Source organism: Bufo bufo, chromosome 11 (assembly GCF_905171765.1).
Source record: "Bufo bufo chromosome 11, aBufBuf1.1, whole genome shotgun sequence".
Lineage (NCBI taxonomy): Eukaryota > Metazoa > Chordata > Amphibia > Anura > Bufonidae > Bufo > Bufo bufo.
This window is the reverse complement of record NC_053399.1, coordinates 31,670,273-31,689,953: the sequence shown is the minus strand read 5'-3', so window position 1 is coordinate 31,689,953 and position 19,681 is coordinate 31,670,273. Positions and strand designations below refer to the sequence as shown.

General features: G+C 46.8%; 1 protein-coding gene across 1 annotated transcript in view; it reads left to right on the top strand.

Annotated features, from left to right (window-relative positions):
- The window catches only part of ATG14 (autophagy related 14), a 36,450-nt gene that overhangs the window by 1,250 nt on the left and 15,519 nt on the right, over positions 1-19,681 (top strand). Inside the window, exons 2-4 of the mRNA XM_040411846.1 lie at positions 13,444-13,506; positions 15,530-15,572; positions 17,217-17,298. Coding sequence (XP_040267780.1) covers positions 13,444-13,506; positions 15,530-15,572; positions 17,217-17,298 — 188 coding nt within the window. The remainder of the gene's footprint in view (positions 1-13,443; positions 13,507-15,529; positions 15,573-17,216; positions 17,299-19,681) is intronic.

Below are 19,681 nucleotides of genomic sequence, written 5' to 3'. Positions count from 1 at the left end.
GGGTGGTATACGGAGTGGTGGGTCATAGATCAGGGTCCCCCTGCTGTCCATGCGGGGTGGTATACGGAGTGGTGGGTCATAGATCAGGGTCCCCCTGCTGTCCATGCGGGGTGGTATACGGGGTGGTGGGTCCTAGATCAGGGTCCCCCTGCTGACCATGCGGGGTGGTGGGTCATAGATCAGGGTCCCCCTGCTGTCCATGCGGGGTGGTATACGGAGTGGTGGGTCATAGATCAGGGTCCCCCTGCTGTCCATGCGGGGTGGTATACGGAGTGGTGGGTCATAGATCAGGGTCCCCCTGCTGTCCATGCGGGGTGGTATACGGAGTGGTGGGTCATAGATCAGGGTCCCCCTGCTGTCCATGCGGGGTGGTGGGTCATAGATCAGGGTCCCCCTGCTGTCCATGCGGGGTGGTATACGGAGTGGTGGGTCATAGATCAGGGTCCCCCTGCTGTCCATGCGGGGTGGTATACGGAGTGGTGGGTCATAGATCAGGGTCCCCCTGCTGTCCATGCGGGGTGGTATACGGAGTGGTGGGTCATAGATCAGGGTCCCCCTGCTGTCCATGCGGGGTGGTATACGGAGTGGTGGGTTATAGATCAGGGTCCCCCTGCTGTCCATGCGGGGTGGTATACGGAGTGGTGGGTCATAGATCAGGGTCCCCCTGCTGTCCATGCGGGGTGGTATACGGAGTGGTGGGTCCTAGATCAGGGTCCCCCTGCTGTCCATGCGGGGTGGTGTACGAGGTGGTGGGTCATAGATCAGGGTCCCCCTGCTGTCCATGCGGGGTGGTGTATGGGGTGGTGGGTCCTAGATCAGGGTCCCCCTGCTGTCCATGCGGGGTGGTGTACGGGGTGGTGGGTCATCTATCAGGGTCTTGTAAGTGACTGATTCCCTGAGCGGCCGGCCGCACGCCACTAGGGCACCGTTCACACTATGACAGTGTGTACATATCCCATTGTATAGGTGATCCATACATGGGGCGGATTTATATGCCGAAAACTGCGTTAAAAAAAATAAATGCATTTTATTGTGGTTTTTGCGTGTTTTCTTTGTTTTGTTTTTGTTTGATAAGATAACTGTTTATGTTAACAACCATTGAAGTCTGTGGTGAAAACCACTAAGGTGCGGAATGGCATAAAAGTACCTGCTGCGGATTTTAAAAGGGGTTATCCAATCCCTTTTTAATGACCCCCCCCACAATGCCCGGGTCCCTCCTATAGACGATACCGGCACCAGAGTCCCTCCGCACGGCCACCGCTGCATCTCGCGGATCAAAACAGCTGGCAGCGGGGGTAGTAGCCAATAGCGGGCGTAGATAAACAGCCTCCCTAACGTCACCCGGGAGGCTAGTCACTGTCGCGGCCTGCTGTTGGCAGCTCCATCCCCCCCCTCATCGCCGGTTTTGATATGCGATTTGATGCACCGGCGGCCGTGCAGGGATCTGGAGGGACGCAGGTGTCGGGGGAGCAGGTAAGTATCGTCTGTAGGATGGCCCGGGCATTGTGGGGGTCATTATAAGGATTCCCCAGGGCAGGGCTGCTCCCCCCGACACCAGATGTTTTCATCTGTGTACAGGGAGAAACGGCGGTGCAGGTAGCAGGGTAATTATATTCAGTGTGAGAGGCCCGGCACATGGGGGGGGGGGCGGGCTGTTTATGACATTGAATAAACCCTTTAATTTCGGCACATGAAAAATACACACTGGGTGAGATTTATCAAAGATGATGTAAAGGAAAATTCTGTCATTTCCGTTTTTTGCGGACCCATTGAAATGAATGCTTCCGCCTACGGTCTGCAAAAAGAAAAAAACGGAACGCACTGTGAAACAAAATACGTTCGTGTGCATGAGCCCTTACGCTGCAGTTTTACCATTCGGGGGGGGGGGGGGGGAGGACCTAATCCACCTGGGTGCGGGTAGCCTGTGCGCTTGAGGAAGCTTCGGACCAGAAGATGGACACGTGGGAGGCCGAGCATTGAGGAGCAGTAAGTATGAATCTTTCAATGGCAGAAGCATCAGTTAAAGCTTACGTATTCCTGGACAACCCCTTTAAAGCCCCCATCAATCAGCTTTTTCGGGGTCGCTTTGGCGTCGGAACTACACAGTTTGGTCCAGTGTGTAGCAGACGGAGCTGGTGACTCCGGAATTGCTCTCATTGACTTCAATGGAAGTCGCGCTGCAGTAACCAGTTCTGTCCACTACAAAGTGGGGGGTGGCGCTGTGTTTTTCAGGAGGTACCGCAAAAAAAAAAAAGCTGATCGGTGTGGTGCGGGTTGTCTGTCAGATATTGATGGCCTATTCTGAAGAAGGCCATTAATTGTTAAATCTGGGAATACCCCTTTAAAAGATTTTGTGTCATGTGAATATACCTGGAGATAAGCAGCTGCCGGGTGTTTGGCAGCAGCTTATCTTCCACAGGAACAAAGGAGTAGACACGTAGGAATCAAAGTAGTGGAGGACGATCCGGCCGCCAGATAAATCGACCTAAAATCTGCAGGTTTGGGCAACTTTCATTCAGTGATAAATGCACTATGGGTTAAATTACTGGAAATGAAATGCTGAGTGGAAGAAAATCTGTGACGGGGGCGCTGCTTTACTGACGAAGCTTTCCAGGAATACTTCTTCATACACCTTGGCCATGATAGGTCAGAATGAGGAATGTGACCTGCTTGACTGTCGTCATACTCACAGCGCCACCTGGTGGTTGGGTTGGGCCTTTGCAAGATGTTGGGGACTGGAAAAGGTAGTTATTTACTTATTACACTCACTTATATAGCGCTGACATATATTCTGCAGCGCTTTACAGACGTTATCATGACGCTGTCCCCAATGGGGCTCACCATCAGTATGTGTTGGGAGTGTGGGAGGAAACCGCAGTACCTGGAGGAAACCGCACGCAAACACGGGGAGGACATACAAACTCCATGCAGATGTCGGATTCTGAACCAGGACCCCAGCGCCGAGCACTAAGCCCACCGTATATTTAGAGAGTTACCAATAATTTATCATGTGATCAATGAAAAGCTATACAAGTAAATGACTGAATAGTTCGGGTTTTATGTTCATTTTCCTTTTTCCTGTCTGATTATCTAGGAATTCCGATAAGCTTGGGTCATGAGTGGAAAAGGGGGGCTTCCTGATGGGGCAACCCCTTTTTTTATTTTGCTTGTTGTGGTCAAAAGTTTTGAGACTGATACAAATTTTGGTTTTCACACAGTTTGCTGCTTCTGTGTTTTTGTATCTTTTTGTTTCTGTGGTATACTGAAGTACAATTATAAACATTTCATAAGTTGCTTTTTTTTAAAACTTTTACATTTATTGACAAATCCATCAAGTTTCTACAAAGATTTAGGCCGGATAAGATGTGAGTGCGTCGCGGGAAAATGCGCGATTTTTCCGCGTGAGTGCATAACCTTTTTAATGCGTTTTGTGCGTGAGAAAAATCGTCATGTTTGGTACCCAAACCCGGACTTCTTCACAGAAGTTTGGATTTGGGATCGGTGTTGTGTAGATTGTATTATTTTCCCTTATAACATGGTTATAAGGGAAAATAAAAGCATTCTGAATACAGAATGCATAGTACAATAGCGCTGGAGGGGTTAAAAAATTTAACTCTCCTCAATCCACTTGTTCTCGCAGCCTGGCTTCTCTTCTTTCTTCAGGACCTGGGTAAAGGACCTTTGATGACATCACTGCACTCACCACGTGGTCCATCAGCATGGTGATGGATCATGTGACGGACCATGTCATGAGCGCATTGACGTCACCACAGGTCCTTTTTCCCCTGCACAGCAAAGAAGAAGGAGAAGCTGGGCTGCGCGAACAAGTGGATTAAGGTGAGTTTTATTATTAATATTATTTTTTTTTTTAACCCCTCCAGCCCTATTGTACTATGCATTCTGTATTAAGAATGCTATTATTTTCCCTTATAACCATGTCCCCATCCCGATTTTCACGCAGCCCCATTCACTTCTATGGGGCCTGCGTTGCGTGAAAAACGCACAACAAAGAGCATGCTGCGGTTTTCACGCAACGCACAAGTGATGCGTGAATATCACCGCCCGTGTGCACAGCCCCATAGAAATGAATGGGTCCGGATTCAGTGCGGGTGCAATGCGTTCACCTCACGCATTGCACCCGCGCGGAAATCTCGCCCGTGTGAAAGAGGCCTTAGTATTTCCAGTGTTGGCCTTTCTTTTCCAAGACTTCTGCAGTTTGCCCTGGCATGCCTGTTTTTCTTGGAGAGAAGTGGCTTCTTAGCTGACCCCTCTTGACCACCAGGCCCTCTCCCAAAACCCTTCGCCTCACTGTGGATGCAGATGCACTCGCACCCGCCTGCTGCCATTCCTGAGCAAGTCCTGCACTGGTGGTGACCCGATCCGTAGCTGAATTCTCTTTAGGAGATGGTCCTGGTGCTTGCTGGACTTTCTTAGGTGCCCTGAAGCCTTCTTCAAAGCAATGGCACCTCTCTCCTTGACGATCTTGTTTATCTGATAAATGGTTGATTTAGATACAATTGTGCAATCAGCAATGTCCTTGCCTGTGAAGCCCTTTTAACGCAAAGCAATGATGACTGCACGTGTTTCCATGGAGGTAACCATGGTTAACAGAAGAAGACAATGTTTTCAAGCACCACCCCCACTTTTAAAGCAATCGCTTTGCTCTTCTTATTCAGTCAGCATGATATCAGCTTGTTAAGGCTACATGCACACGACCGTTGTGTGTTTTGCCGTCTGCAAAACACGGATGGCGTCCGCGTGCATTCCGCAATTTTCGTCTCTGATGCGGACCAAAACAACGGCCGTGTGCATGAGGCCTAACACTTTCACCTGAGCTAACGAAAAGATCACTGAAATTATGTTAGCAGGTCATTTTGTGGCAGGGCTGAAATGTGTTGTTGTGTTTTTTTTTTGTTTTTTTTTTTGTTTTTTTTTTGTGATTCTGTTACTTTTCATGGCAGGGAATGACTTGGAAATTAATTGTAATTCCTCTGATCTCTCTTCATAACCGTCTAAAGTTAATGCAAATTGCCACCAGAAAAACTGAAGCAGCAAACTTTGTGAAAGCCAAAATTTGAGTCGGTCTTCAGAACCTTTTGGCAACGACTGTATGAGTGTCACGGTCCCTCAGGTGACTGATGTCAGGAAATCAAGGAGACTGGCTGAGCGTGGAGGAATCTAACAGCCTCCTTGATTTCTCTCGATTCAGTGTTGATAGGGTTAATGACCACTTCCCTTGTCTCAGCTGTTGCTCAGTGGTCATCACTTCTACCCTTTATAGTCTGACCCCACCCTTCTGACTATGCGGTAGATAGCTTCTTTTGGGTTTGGCTGAGCTGGTGTGAGGTCGTCTCTGTTGTGCCTGTTCTTCCATCTCTATAGAAGTTAAGTGTCGCGTTTCTTTGTGTTTGTTATACTCCCTGTTGTTGTATCTGGGCCTGAGACAGAGACTTCCATTCGTCTGGGGAGGAATGGGTTGTCTCTGGTCCTATACTTATGGTATCCAGCATATGAATATTCCTACCTTCTCTATTCATATTGATAGGTAATCGGGGCCCGGATTAGGGTTGACCTGTTTCCAGGCCCAGTTACTGTTCCCCCTTCCCTCCTGTGTTCAGTGCGGTGTGTGTCCCCCCCCCCCCCCACTGATCGTGACAATGATCGGATCTTATTTTACTCAGTCCTTGTGATACGTGTTGTGTAACACTGTGTGCCTGAATGCCAGATTCACTCCCTGAGATCTTGGGGAGCGGCGTTCTGCCGACAAGCAGGTGCTAGATCCTCGCCCATATAGATACGCCTTGTATTTGTAGTGTCAGCCATCTTGCCCACCACAACATGTTTTTCTTCTTTTTAGGTTCCCCCTTAAGGTCCTATATTTATGTTCTCATCGGTATCTGGATGTGTTTGCAGTAATTTAATATAGTGTCGTCCCTCTCCTCCGGTAACGCGCGCGCTCAGGACTGTTCACACGTCAGGTTGTCATTCCTGGCAGCGTGTTAATTGTTCCACCGGATGTCAACAAGTCAATTACATTCTGCTAATTGCTTTGTAGTGATTATGGTGCCTGCCGTGCATTAGAGTGACATCGAACCGGTATAACTATGTAAATTTGCAGGTCTGCTGAGATCTATAAGGTGGCGCTGTCAGCGATGACCGTAATGCAAGATGTAAAAGAAAAATGGCCGAGTTAGAGGAAACCATAATATCTAGGACTGAATGCTCAAAAGGGTGGGTTGGTTCCCCTACAGCATGTAAGGCAGTTTTTGTTTTTGCTTCAACTATGGCGTTTTCTTATAAACTTCTCTATAGGGAAGGTAAAAAAAAAAACATTAAAGAGGTCGTCTCACTTCAGTAAGTGGCATTTATCATGTAGAGAAAGTTAATACAAGGCACTTCCTAATGTATTGGGATTGTCCATATTGCTTCCTTTGCTGGCCGGATTTATTTTTCCATCAAACTATACACTGCTTGTTTCCATGGTTACGACCACCCTGCAGTCCAGCAGCGGTGGTCGTGTTTGCACGTTATAGGAAAAAAGCACCAGCCTATGTGAGTTCCCACTGTCCCGGCCACCAGAGAGGGCAGCGCTTTTTTCCTGCAAGCACGACCACCACTGATGGATTGCAGGGTGGTCGTAACCATGGAAACGAGCAGTGTATAATGCAATAGCAAAATGAATCCAGCCAGCAAAGGAGGCAATATGGACAATCACAATACATTAGTAAGTGCCTTGTATTAACTTTCTCTACATGATAAATGCCACTTGCTGAAGTGAGACAACCCCTTTAAGAAAACATTTCTTTTTCAGAGCAGATTTTCATGCAAATTTGTTGTGTTTTTCCGCAGTAAAATCTCCGTATGTTACTTGCGGATTTGCCTGAATCTCACCCCTTGTATTGCAAAAACTAAAATCCGCAGAAACAATTGACATGCTGCTGGCAGGTCAATTTCTGCACTTACACAACATGTCCAGTCTCTTTCTCTATTACGCTGTTTTTATTTTATTTCATTTTTCTCAATTTTTTATTTTTTCGTGTGTTGGGGAGCAGCAGTTAGTCTACTTTCACACTCGCGTTTTGGCTTTGCGTTTGTGAGATCCGTTCAGGGCTCTTACAAGCGGTCAAACGGATCAGTTTGCATTCTAATGCTTCTGAATGGAAAAGGATCCGCTCAGAATGCATCAGTTCCGTCTCCGTTCCGCTTTGGAGACGGACACCAAAACGCGAGTGTGAAAGTAGCCTTAAAGGGGTTCTCCGATGACTAATGTAAAAAATGAAGATCAGCCATCATATAGGACATGGCAGTCTTTATAACAAAGCTAGACCCAGCCCTGTACCTCACATGGATCCAGAGATCTCCACATTCATTGCTCTGCTAGATTTATATCAAGCTGACTGCTCAAGGAGAGTGTCTTTTCTGCTGCAGCTCAAGGGGTGTGTCCTTTCTGCTGCAGCTCAAGGGGAGAGCATTTTCCGCTGTAGCTCTCTCGCTATCGCAGCTCAGGAGGCAGTTGAAAGGGTTTTTTCCGGGCTCTTAATATTGATGACATAGCCTCAGGATAGTTCATCAATATCAGATCGGCGGGCGTCCGACACCCAGCACTAGAGTTCAGCTAATCAAATGCAACGAAGAGGACTTTTTGATCCGAATTTCAGGATAAATTCAATTTGCTGCGAAGCCAAATTTCCTCGTGCTTCATGGTAGTGACTCGATTTAACCTGAAATAGTTTAAAAAAATAAAATAAAACTGTTAATCGGGCGGAGCAGACTTCAGGCGGCACGGTGCACTAGCGGCAGCGCGGATCCGGCAGGCTGTTCCCCTGCCAGAGAAGGCTGCTGCTAGTGTAAAAGTAGCCATGAAATCATACTTGCCACCTCCATTTGCTCATGATGGGCTGGCCACCGCCATATTGATTGACGATCTCAGGCGAAATCCTGCGCGTGGTGGCGTCCTCTCGGACCAGATCTCCCTCGCTGCTGCCATGTCTATGGTGAGCAGGAAGAGAGAAGGGAGACTGCACTGTGCACGCCTTCCCTTTATAAAGCTGATTGGCAGTGGTGCCGGGTATCGGACCCCCGTCAATCTGATATTTATGACCTATACTGAGGATAGGTCATTAATATTAAAAGCCCGGAGAACCCCTTGAAAAATGAAGCTGAGCATGTGTGGCCATCTCAGTGAGCTGGACAAAGAAATACGAAAAAGCAAACAGCAGGTGGCGCTATAGAGTTTTTTTTTTTTTTCTTTTTTTTTATATATATTTTTTTAATTGCATGCAATTACAAAAGTATTCAGATCCAGGGGCTGGTTTGAAAACTATAGAATATTTTTCGTAGGACAACCCCTTTAAGTGCATGCTTTTGCAGCTATTAGTTGGGGTACTTTCACACTAGCGTTTTTCTTTTCCGGCGCTGAGTTCCGTCCTAGGGGCTCGATACCGGAAAATAACTGATCAGTTTTATCCCCATGCTCTCCATTCAGAATGCAATCAGTTCAGGATGCATCAGGATGTCTTCCGTTCAGTCTTTTTGACTTTTTTCAGAACGGAGATAATACCGCAGCATGCTACGGTTTTATCTACGGCCAAAAATCCGGAACACTTGCCTGAAGATTTCCATAAAAATGTATTCGTGCCAGATTTGGCACCTAAAAACACTGATATGCCAGATCCGTAAAAATGTGAAATAAAATAGAAACTGATCCGTTTGTCCGTATGACAGACGGATCCGTTTACAAATGCTGTCCGTTTGCATGCAGATTGCCGGATCACTCTGCAGCCTTACCTGGTATATCCGCCAAATAAAAAATGGCTCCTTCACGTACTCTCTTTAACACAGTGGTGAATGAGCTACTGGAAGAGCTATGCTGTGGGCTGCACAATGTAAAACCACCCATGAAATGTGGCATACATCACATTTTGTAACTGCCCCAAAATAGTACCCGTGGGACCAGTCGATGCGCCCCCCACCAGCTAAAATAAGAAAACGCCATTAAAGACAGTGATTGTAGACATTTGCTTCATGTTTCCTCTGCGTCCGGTTCAGATCTTCATTAGAGCGGGCCGATCAATTATGGTACACGTTGCCACGTGTCGCGTAACACAAGAATATGTGCCATTTGTCTGCAACTTGCTGTTGCGCAACTTTTTAAGTATTTTTTCTTTAGATCTGTGATTTGGCGAGTCACAGGCGAGTGGCGTATTGCACGCAGCTTACATTTAAGCCACGCTCATCACAAGATGCTTCAGGTCTGGATTTTTTGCGTCTCGCTGCAGCACCATTCACCATCATTATGTGCAACGTCGGGGTGTAGCCGTACCCTTATACCTCAGATCATTGGATCGGCCGAAAACAAAATCCAACACATCTTGTCTAAAATTAGAAAAACCGAGCTGCTTTCTTCATTCCAGTACCATCCCGCTCCCCCGGGGTCCAGCACGTTTTAGGAGGGAGTAGGTGAACTGCCCAGTCACACAGCGGTATAGGAACACAGGACTGGGCTCCCCATAACTAGACCCTTTAGCAGTCAGTAAAGCTGGGTGCAGGGATGATCCATCTTGGTTATCATCCAGAATCCCATTCAGAGACCTTCCCTTTTAGGGCTCATGCACACGACTGTATGTATTTTGCGGTCTGCAAAAAAACAGATCCGCAAAAAATACGGATGACCTCTGCAAAATACAGAATGCACGCGGAACGGAACAGCTGGCCCCTAATAGAACAGTACTGTCCTTGTCCGTAATGCGGACAATAATAGGACATGTTCTATTTTTTTGCGAAACGGAATGCACACGGAGTAACTTCAGTTGTTTTTGCGGACCCATTGAAGTGAATAGTTTCGCATACGGTCCGCAAGAAAAACTTAACGGACACAGAAAGAAAATACATTAGTCTGCATGATTTCTTAAAAGCGAGGGGCGTGCTCCTGTAGTAGATCTGAGGCTGTGCTGATCTCACACACTGTGTATAGATCAAGGCCTGAGGACGTTTATCTCCGCGTCCTCCTCCAGCACTTACGTGAGAGGCTCACATTTCCTTCAATGACTGTATGTGGAAGATCTGGGGCAGCTGTCACTGCATATGTTTTGGCTAGTGTTCACACTAATAGCCCTAAAAATCTAAAATAAAATCTAACTCGTAAGGCCGCCTACAATGCTGCTGAAATAAGCACACAAAAACCTCATGTTTTTTTCCATATCACGTGCTTATTTGTTTATATATACTGCTCAAAAAAATAGAGGGAACACTTAAACAACACAATGTAACTCCAAGTCAATCACACTTCTGTGAAATCAAACTGTCCACTTAGGAAGCAACATTGAGTGACAATCAATTTCACATGCTGTTGTGAAAATGGGATAGACAACAGGTGGAAATTATAGGCAATTAGCAAGACACCCCCAATAAAGGAGTGGTTCTGCATGTGGTGACCACAGACCACTTCTCAGTTCCTATGCTTCCTGGCTGATGTTTTGGTCACTTTTGAATGCTGGCGGTGCTTTCACTCTAGTGGTAGCATGAGACGAAGTTTACAACCCACACAAGTGGCTCAGGTAGTGCAGCTTATCCAGGATGGCACATCAATGCGAGCTGTGGCAAGAAGGTTTTTTTGTGTCTGTCAGCGTAGTGTCCAGAGCATGGAGGCGCTACCAGGAGACAGGCCAGTACATCAGGAGACGTGGAGGAGGCCGTAGGAGGGCAACAACCCAGCAGCAGGACCGCTACCTCCGCCTTTGTGCAAGGAGGAACAGGAGGAGCACTGCCAGAGCCCTGCAAAATGACCTCCAGCAGGCCACAAATGTGCATGTGTCTGTTCAAACGGTCAGAAACAGACTCCATGAGGGTGATATGAGGGCCCGACGTCCACAGGTGGGGGTTGTGCTTACAGCCCAACACCGTGCAGGACGTTTGGCATTTGCCAGAGAACACCAAGATTGGCAAATTCGCCACTGGCGCCCTGTGCTCTTCACAGATGAAAGCAGGTTCACACTGAGCACATGTGACAGAGTCTGGAGACGCCGTGGAGAACGTTCTGCTGCCTGCAACATCCTCCAACATGACCGGTTTGGCATTGGGTCAATAATGGTGTGGGGTGGCATTTCTTTGGAGGGCCGCACAGCCCTCCATGTGCTCGCCAGAGGTAGCCTGACTGCCATTAGGTACCGAGATGAGATCCTCAGACCCCTTGTGAAACCATATGCTGGTGCGGTTGGCCCTGGGTTCCTCCTAATGCAAGACAATGCTAGACCTCATGTGGCTGGAGTGTGTCAGCAGTTCCTGCAAGACGAAGGCATTGATGCTATGGACTGGCCCGCCCGTTCCCCAGACCTGAATCCAATTGAGCACATCTCGGACATCATGTCTCGCTCTATCCACCAACGTCACGTTGCACCACAGACTGTCCAGGAGTTGGCAGATGCTTTAGTCCAGGTCTGGGAGGAGATCCTTCAGGAGACTGTCCGCCACCTCATCAGGAGCATGCACAGGCGTTGTAGGGAGGTCATACAGGCACGTGGAGGCCACACACACTACTGAGCCTCATTTTGACTTGTTTTAAGGACATTACATTAAAGTTGGATCAGCCTGTAGTGTGTTTTTCCACTTTAATTTTGAGTGTGACTCCAAATCCAGACCTCCCATGGGATGAAAAATTTGATTTCCATTTTTTTTTGTGTGTGTGATTTTGTTGTCAGCACATTCAATATGTAAAAAACAAAGTATTTCAGAAGAATATTTTATTTAATTCAGATCTAGGATGTGTTATATATATATATAATTTTTCCCCTATAAATTGGGATGATAAAAACAGCTAAAAAACATTTAGCTGAAAGGACGCCAAAAGGAGAAAAAACTAAGTGAAATAAATGTCAGTAGCGGAAAAATGCATCCTGAAATTCATATTTTCCGTAGACTAGAAGCTGGCGTGTTTTTAGTTTTTTTGTCCCCCAGCAAATATTGCCCCAAAAACTGCCTGTGCATGTGGACATTGGGGGAGATTTATTATCTTTGCAAATACGGTGTTTTTGACTTTAAAAAAAAATACCTTTTACGACAACTTTTGCCACAAGTGGTGTTTTTTATGCCGCCCTAGCCGCTTTCCAAAAAGGAGGGGGGTTCAGCACCTTCATGTTCATTTGCACTGGTCTTTTGGTGCAAAAGAAGACATTAAACTAAGCAGTTCCGAGCTGCCATAGATTTTCTTCTGCCGCACAGAGGATGTGCCTTATTTCTGATCCTCCGGCAGGAGCAGAATAGTCTCCTCTCCAGTAGCGCTCTCCAGCCACCGGTCAGTGTCTGCTCTGGTCCCATTGTCGCCAATGATTGCTTGTGCTGGGCTTTTTTTGGTGCCTTTTCCTGTGGGAGGGTGCCTGAGCAATAGGTTCTGTAGTTTGCTAATCCCTGTGAATGTGTGCTGTTATTCTGCTCTGGTTTCCTGAGCTTGACCTCTGCTTGTTTACCGGATTTGACTCCCTACCGCCTAACCTGACTCCTGCCTGACTCCCATAGTTGACCCTGAGCTGCCTACCCAGGCTTGCGGTCTGTTTACTGAAGTGAACGAACTCTGCCTGTACTGACTTTGGTTTGTTTAAAGGGTGCCAGGAGTCTGACCCCCTAAAATATGATACTGATGTCCTATCCTGAGGATAGGTCCTCACATAACAAAATCTTTCCTGCTATTGAACGGCAACTGTGTGTCCAGGGCACGAGCCTGTACATCACTAGGCAGATTTGTCATGGAGTGGTCCATGGTGACATGCGCACCCCCCCCCCCCCCCCCCCCCCGTGTGTGTGGTCAGCCATGGTGGTGAACGTCATGATCTATCATAGACAAACATTGAGGATTTGCAGCCATTGTATGAGCAGAGGACCCTAGCCTTGAGGTGGCCATACACCTTACAGAATGACATTCAAATCTACCAGCCGACTGTCTAACGCAGGGATCAGCAACCTTCGGCACGCCAGCTGTGGTGAAACTATAACTCCCAGCATGCACGCTCGCTTGGCTGTTCTCAAAACTCCCATAGAAGTGAATAGACCATGCTGAGAGTTGTAGTTTCACACCAGCTGGTGTGCCGGAGGTTGCTGACCCCTGATCTAATGTACATGGTGATTTCCTAAACCTTCCCCAATGGCAGATGGCCATTGGATTTCAACATGCCTAATCTTTTTGCTCTCTTGTGTCCTGTGGTGACTCCCCTTCCGAGAAAGTGTTTGGGATTGATTTTCATTGGGATAAGCAGCACCAGGTCTAACATGTAGCTGCTTATCTCCCTGCCTGTTAGAGGTTACTGGCCCGGGGGATATAGTCTCTGGCGATCGTATCGCATTCTGTGTAACCGCAGATTTCCCAGAACCGCTCAGTAAAGTCCTTTGTTGCTCGGTAAACACTTTAACACTTTTTTTTTGATCTTTTTTATATATATATTTTTTTTTTTTCAGGTTTGCAGACAAGAGGGAGAGATTAAACCGCTTAAGGGAAACGCAGCTGGATTTTCAGAAACAGTAAGTGGCACTTCACATAAAACGTCCTACTTGAAATAATGACTAACTGCGGCCATTAAAATTCCTGCTGGGGGTGGTAGTGTCCTCTGATCAGTCCTCTTCTTCTCACGTTGGAGAGTCAAACAAAAAAAAACAACATGATCGTAAGGCTGCGTGTGAGCCCTCCCCGGCCTGTAGGGGGTGCATGTCATTGGCGCTCCAGTCATAATTGATATTAACCCCTTGCGGACATAGCTATTTTGGGTCTTGAGTGAGTTTGCACTATTTATTTTTATTCTTTCCTTTTTATTTCATCCCTGCTGTCCTAAAGCTATAACGTTTTTAAGGTGTAGTGTTTTCATTTGTTTTTTTTTTTTGCTCCTATTTTTGGGTACATAATGTATCGAAAGACTTTGGGTCCATTCACACGTCCGTATGTGTTTTTTTGCGGATCCGCAAAACACGGACACCGGCGATGTGCATTCCGCATTTTGCGGACAGCACGTCGCCGGCACTCACATAGAAAATGCCTTTTCTTGTCCGCAATTGCGGACAAGAATAGGACATGTTCTATTTTTTTTTATTATTTTTTTTGGCGGATCCGGAAGTACAGATGCGGACCGCACATTCCAGCCCCATTGAAAATAAATGGGTCCGCACCTGTTCCGCAAAATTGCGAAATGGATGCGGACCCATTATGCGGACGTGTGAATGGACCCTTATTCCAGTCTGTTCCCATTGGATTGAATAGGAGCCATGTTGGGGCTTCCTGGGGCCCACTATAGGAAATTATTCTTGTGGGGCGGGGCCCAACCTCTATTTCATCAGTGAAGTCTAATAGGTTTTGAGTCATAGAAATAGACCCTAGTGGCAAGTGATTGGCTCCAAATGTTTTTTTATTTTTTTCTCCTGGACCTTTGGGGCCCTCTATGGTATGAGAGCCCGGGCCCACCGGCGGGTCCTCTGGTACCATTTTTGGGCCAGTCTGACGCAGAATAGGAGCAGCGTTGCAGTAACCAGCTCTGTCCACTATGCAGTGTGGTTTCCCGAGCTGCTACAGAACAGCTGATCGGTAATGGTGCATGTGTCGGACCGCCATCGGTCAGATTTTAATGGCCTATCCTTAAAATCTTTGCATCCCCCCCCTTTAAAGGGGTTGTCTGGGCTTTTACTATTGATGACCTATCCTCAGGATAGGTCCTCAATATCAGATCGGTGGGGGTCCGACACCCGGCCTCCCGCCGATCAGCTCTCTTCCTGTCCGCTGCTGCTGTCTATGGCAAAGACCAATTAGGCGTGTCCTCCGGTAAAGCATTGGCTATCGAGGAACGCCATAAAACGCTGGTCTTTGATAAATAACCCCCATTATGTACTTTGTCTCGTGTTCGTTTCAAATAACTTTATTTAGACAAATCCAGAGAGCAGGAGAGGATGATGGGTTTGTTGGCAATGGCTAGGACTTGAATCGCAGCCACTATGTTCACTCCTGCCGGGTAACGTGTATTTCTCTGAATATTGGCATCTGAAAATGTGGCAAACGTTTACACGGTAGAGCAGGACCCGGCAACCTTCTGCACTCCAGCTGTTGTGAAACTACAATTCCCAGCATGCTCCACTCATTTCTATTTGAGTTCTGAGAAGAGCAGAGCAAATATGCATGCTGGGAGTTGTAGTTTCAGAACAGCTGGAGTGCCGGAGGTTGCCTACCCCTGTGGTAGAGAATAAAGCTTAAGGATCCATTCACACGTCCATAGTGTAATACGCACCCCCATACTGCACCCCCATAGAAATGCCTATTCTTGTCTGCAATTGCGGACAAGAATAGGACATGCTATATTTTTTTCGGGAGCCGCGGGCCGGAAGATCAGAGCCGTCCGCATCTCTTCCGGCCCTTTAGAGAATGAATGGGTCCGGATTCGTTGCGGAACGGATCCGGACCCATTCTACAGACGTGTGAATGGGACCCTTAGATTGTAGAATGCATTTATTTTATTTGAGGAATGTTGTGTTTTAAAATCTTTTTTTTCTTTTTCTTTTTTTTTAGGGTGGCATCAGTCGTAGAAGGCAAGCAGGCAGCAGATAAGCTGGTGAGTTCTTTGGGAACTTGTTAGAAAATGAAATTTAAAAAAGGGCCATCACCTCCCAGGATACAATTACACCCACTTAAGAGGACCTGCCACTTGTGACATGTCCGTTTTTAGTAAATAATTGTATTCCATGTGAGATGGCAATTCTAGACCGTGTGTTGTGCTTTTCTCTTTTATTCCTACTAGAAATGTATTTATAAAGGTCCACCTAGGTGTTACCTGCTGGGGGGGGGGTGTCCCTGCACAGTGTTCAATCAGTGCTGCCAGTGTCCGACTGTGCACGAACACATCCAGCCAGTAACACCCAGTTGTATGTTTATTCATAAACTTTTAGCATGAATAATAGAGTAGCGGTACAACATAGAGTTAGAAGAAAAGAAGCTCCAGAATCATTATTCCATGGGGAAGGCAAGTGGTTACTAATCATCTTCAACTTTGCCCCAAAGTGGGGCAAAAAAGAAAAAGCTCATCCTGGTTCTGTGGACTCCCATGGTAGCTCAAATTCTTTCTCAGCAAGTCGGCGGCTCTGGAGAGCCTGATGTGATGTGGTTTGTGATGCCGGCTTCTGAAGGCCATATAATGCTTTATGGAGCTGCTGATTTGCTGAAATGCATCATGTGGGACACCAGAAAGTGGCGTAAGTTATAGCTCGTCTACGCCAACCCCTTGCTGGCATAGATTTGAGTTTTAGGGGCACAGAGAGAAAGAGATGCGTCTATATTATTAGGAGCCCTCTGCGTCTCAATAAATAAGACGCCTCTCACTCCAGCGCACTGCTGTATGGGCGTGCCAGTCTTGGTAAATCTCCCCATAAGTGCCTTTTTTAAAGGGAATTTTGTCATCTCATACATTGGTAGCATATCACTCGGATGTGCCACAAATGTTAGATAGGTGCGGGTCCCACCTCTGGGACCTACTCATTTTTCCAGAATGAAACTGCTTGGCCATCCTCCATTCACCTCTATGGGAGTTCTGAAGATAGCCAGGTGTGCTCACTCGGCTGTCTTCATTCACTTTGGGCGGGTCTGTTTGGGAGATAGGAGCAGGTCCCAGAGGTGGAACTCGCAACTCTCTGACGTTGGTGGCATATCCTAGCAATGTGTATTGCTGTTTAGGTGAAATTCGGGGGTGCAGTTACATTCCCTAAAGTGAACGGTCATCGCAGTAGGCTTTCTTTGAAAAGGACCCATCGACATGTCTGTTTTAGTAACTACTTGCGTTCCCCGTGTTATAACAATTCAGGAGCATCAATTCTTATGACTCTATGACGCACCGTTCCTCCGTTATTCCTGCTAGAAGTTGTGAATAAATTGCAAGCAGTCGGCAATAAAGGTCCAGATGGGTGTTACCGGTTGGTCTGACATTATCCATTCAGTGCTGTCTGTGTCAGACTGTGCAGGGACACAACCCCAACTGGTAACACCCTGCTGGACCTTTATTGCTGACTGCTGGTAATTCACTGAAACATTCGCGAATCCCAGAGTAATGACACAAATTATTACATGGGGAATGCAAGTAGTTGCTAAAGGAGACATGTCAGGAGAGGGGACGGGTCCTCTTTTACTACACGTTTATTAAAATGACAGTGCTCCTGAATGTGTAAGAGCTGCAGTCCCGTTGTGACTGGAGATCCTTCTCTTTCAGAAATGGAAGATCATGTCTTGCAAGATGAGGATTGAACAGCTGAAGCAAAGCATATGGATTGGCAACGAGGAGATTGCAAAGAGTAAGTAGCTGTATGCGGTACGCCAGCAGCGCCGCCGCCACTGCGCAGCGTACAGGACTTTGTAGCTTTGTTGCCTGGTTTCCGGTGCTGCAGCAGCTCCTGAAAGTGACTGGGGCACCGGCCGTCGGACCAACACTGATTGGAAATTGATGACCTGAGCTCAGGATTGGTCATCGATATTGAACTCCTAGAATATCCCTGAGATGAGTCTGACTGATTCATGTGAACTGTGGCCGTAAGCTGATCACATTGTATAGTCCAGCAGACCTATGGATTGCCAACCAACAGTCTAATGTAATGCTTTATACACTGGACCAATCTCTAGCGGTTTAGTTCTCAAGCAGCCCCTTTAAAGGGGTTAATTAATAATGTGTGGGGGAAAAAAGAAAAAAAAAAGACATCAAACAGCACATGACAATCTTTCTTAAAAAAAAAAAAAAAACAACCAAAAACTAGAACCAGCCCTGTACCTCATGGATCCAGAGATCTCCCCATTCATTGCTCCAGTTGTTCTGCTAGATTTTTCAGGCTGGCAGGTCAGTCTGTGTGTGGTTTATTAGAGGGTGTGTCCTTTCTCAGATGGCGTGTCCTTTTTGCTGCAGCTCTTTTCCTAATAACTGGCACAGCTACTAACAGAAGAGAAGGCTGGTGGCAGTTGAAGATTTAAACTGAGAGCGTGCGACCACCTCCAGTGAGGTGGACAAGAAATAAGGAAAAGGACAAACAGCAGGTAGTGCTATACAGATTTTATTGAATCGAAATTGAAACGCAAGGAGGGTGATTTAAACGTGATCGTAGGCGGTGTCAAACCCCCCACCAATCTGATATTGATGAACTATCTGAAGGATCAATAAAATCAGTATATAAAACATCAAAATATAAAAGATGGACAATGCCTTTTTTTAAGAGGCTTGAACCTAACTGTGGCGCACATGTTGCATCAGATTAAGGGCTGTTTCTCACGAGCGAGTCCATTGTGGGAATCGCGATCCGCGTGTGAGAGCATGATCCCCTGTTCTGGACAGGAGCGCAGGGCATTATGCGGCTTTATAATGCTTTGTGCCTCCGCTTGACCTTCTACAGGATCATAGTGACAGATTTATGTCCCTATGATCCTGTAGAAGGTCAAGCGGAGGCACACAGCATTATAAAGCCGTATAATGCCCTGCGCTCCTGTCCAGAACAGAGGATCATGCTCTCACGCGGAGTGCAATTCTTGCAATGAACTTGCTCGTGTGAAACCGTTCTAAGACTGGTGTATAAAATTCTGGTCTTAACCAATTCTTAAAATTCTTCCCTAAAGTGTATTAGAACAGTACAGAAATGTCTATTATACAGTGATTGCCTTTATTTACTTAAAGGGGCTCTGCCACCATTAAATGTCATTATAATATATAATATAATTCAACATGAAAAACAAGTTACTTCTCTAATTTTCTAATGCTCCAGTTTTTAAATACTCTTTACTGCATTATAATGGCGCCACCTTGTGTTTTAATCTGTATAGTAATTTGCACATCCACCTAATGAGTTGGTCGCACATGCTCAGTTCCATTGTTTAGCTGCATCAACTGTTAGAAGCTTTGACAGTTACAGGGAGAGAACTGCAGTAGGAAGGACATGCCCCCCAAAGCGGTGATGGGGAGAGAACTGCAGCATGAAGGACATGCCCCCCAGACAGGACGCGCCCACTGGGCTACTAAACCGGAGAGCATCTAGCCGAGCCATAGGAGCAATGAACGGTGAGATCTCTGGATCCATGTGAGGTACAGGGCTGGTTCTAGCTTTGTTAGAAAGAGGTTGTCATGTCCTATAATGTTCCATTTTCATTTTTTACAACAGCCATGGCATAACCCCTTTAAAGTGGTTGTGCCAAGTTTCTAAGTTATCACCTATAAACAAGATGGGGGACCCCCACCCATCCTGAGAGCGGACGAGGGATAGCTTAACGCTGTACCCATAAAGAATGAATGGAGCGGCAGTGTGCATGCAAAACCTGCCCCTGTTCACAGGATCGGTGTGGGTCCCAGCCCCCTACTCTGTGTATAGGGGAAACCTCCCTTGAAGCTGAAAAACCCCTTTAAGGAGTGTTGCAATTGGCCTAGATTAGTTGGCATCATGTTTTGGGATGAGGATGGAAATTCACATCTAGTAGTGGAGGACATGGCAGCTTTCCTCATTTCCATCTTGTGAGAAGAGTCTTTGCTTTCACTGCCCACATAACCTGGGTGGAGGACTAATATTGGACTGTGTGGTCAGCGGGCGTCCTCCCTGTAGTCAGGCCTTCAGTACGCACTCAGTGAATGGCGCCAGTCCAGGAAGAACCTGGGCTCATTTCACTCTGCAAACATGTCCGGGACAAGTCCTTACTCCTCAGAAACCG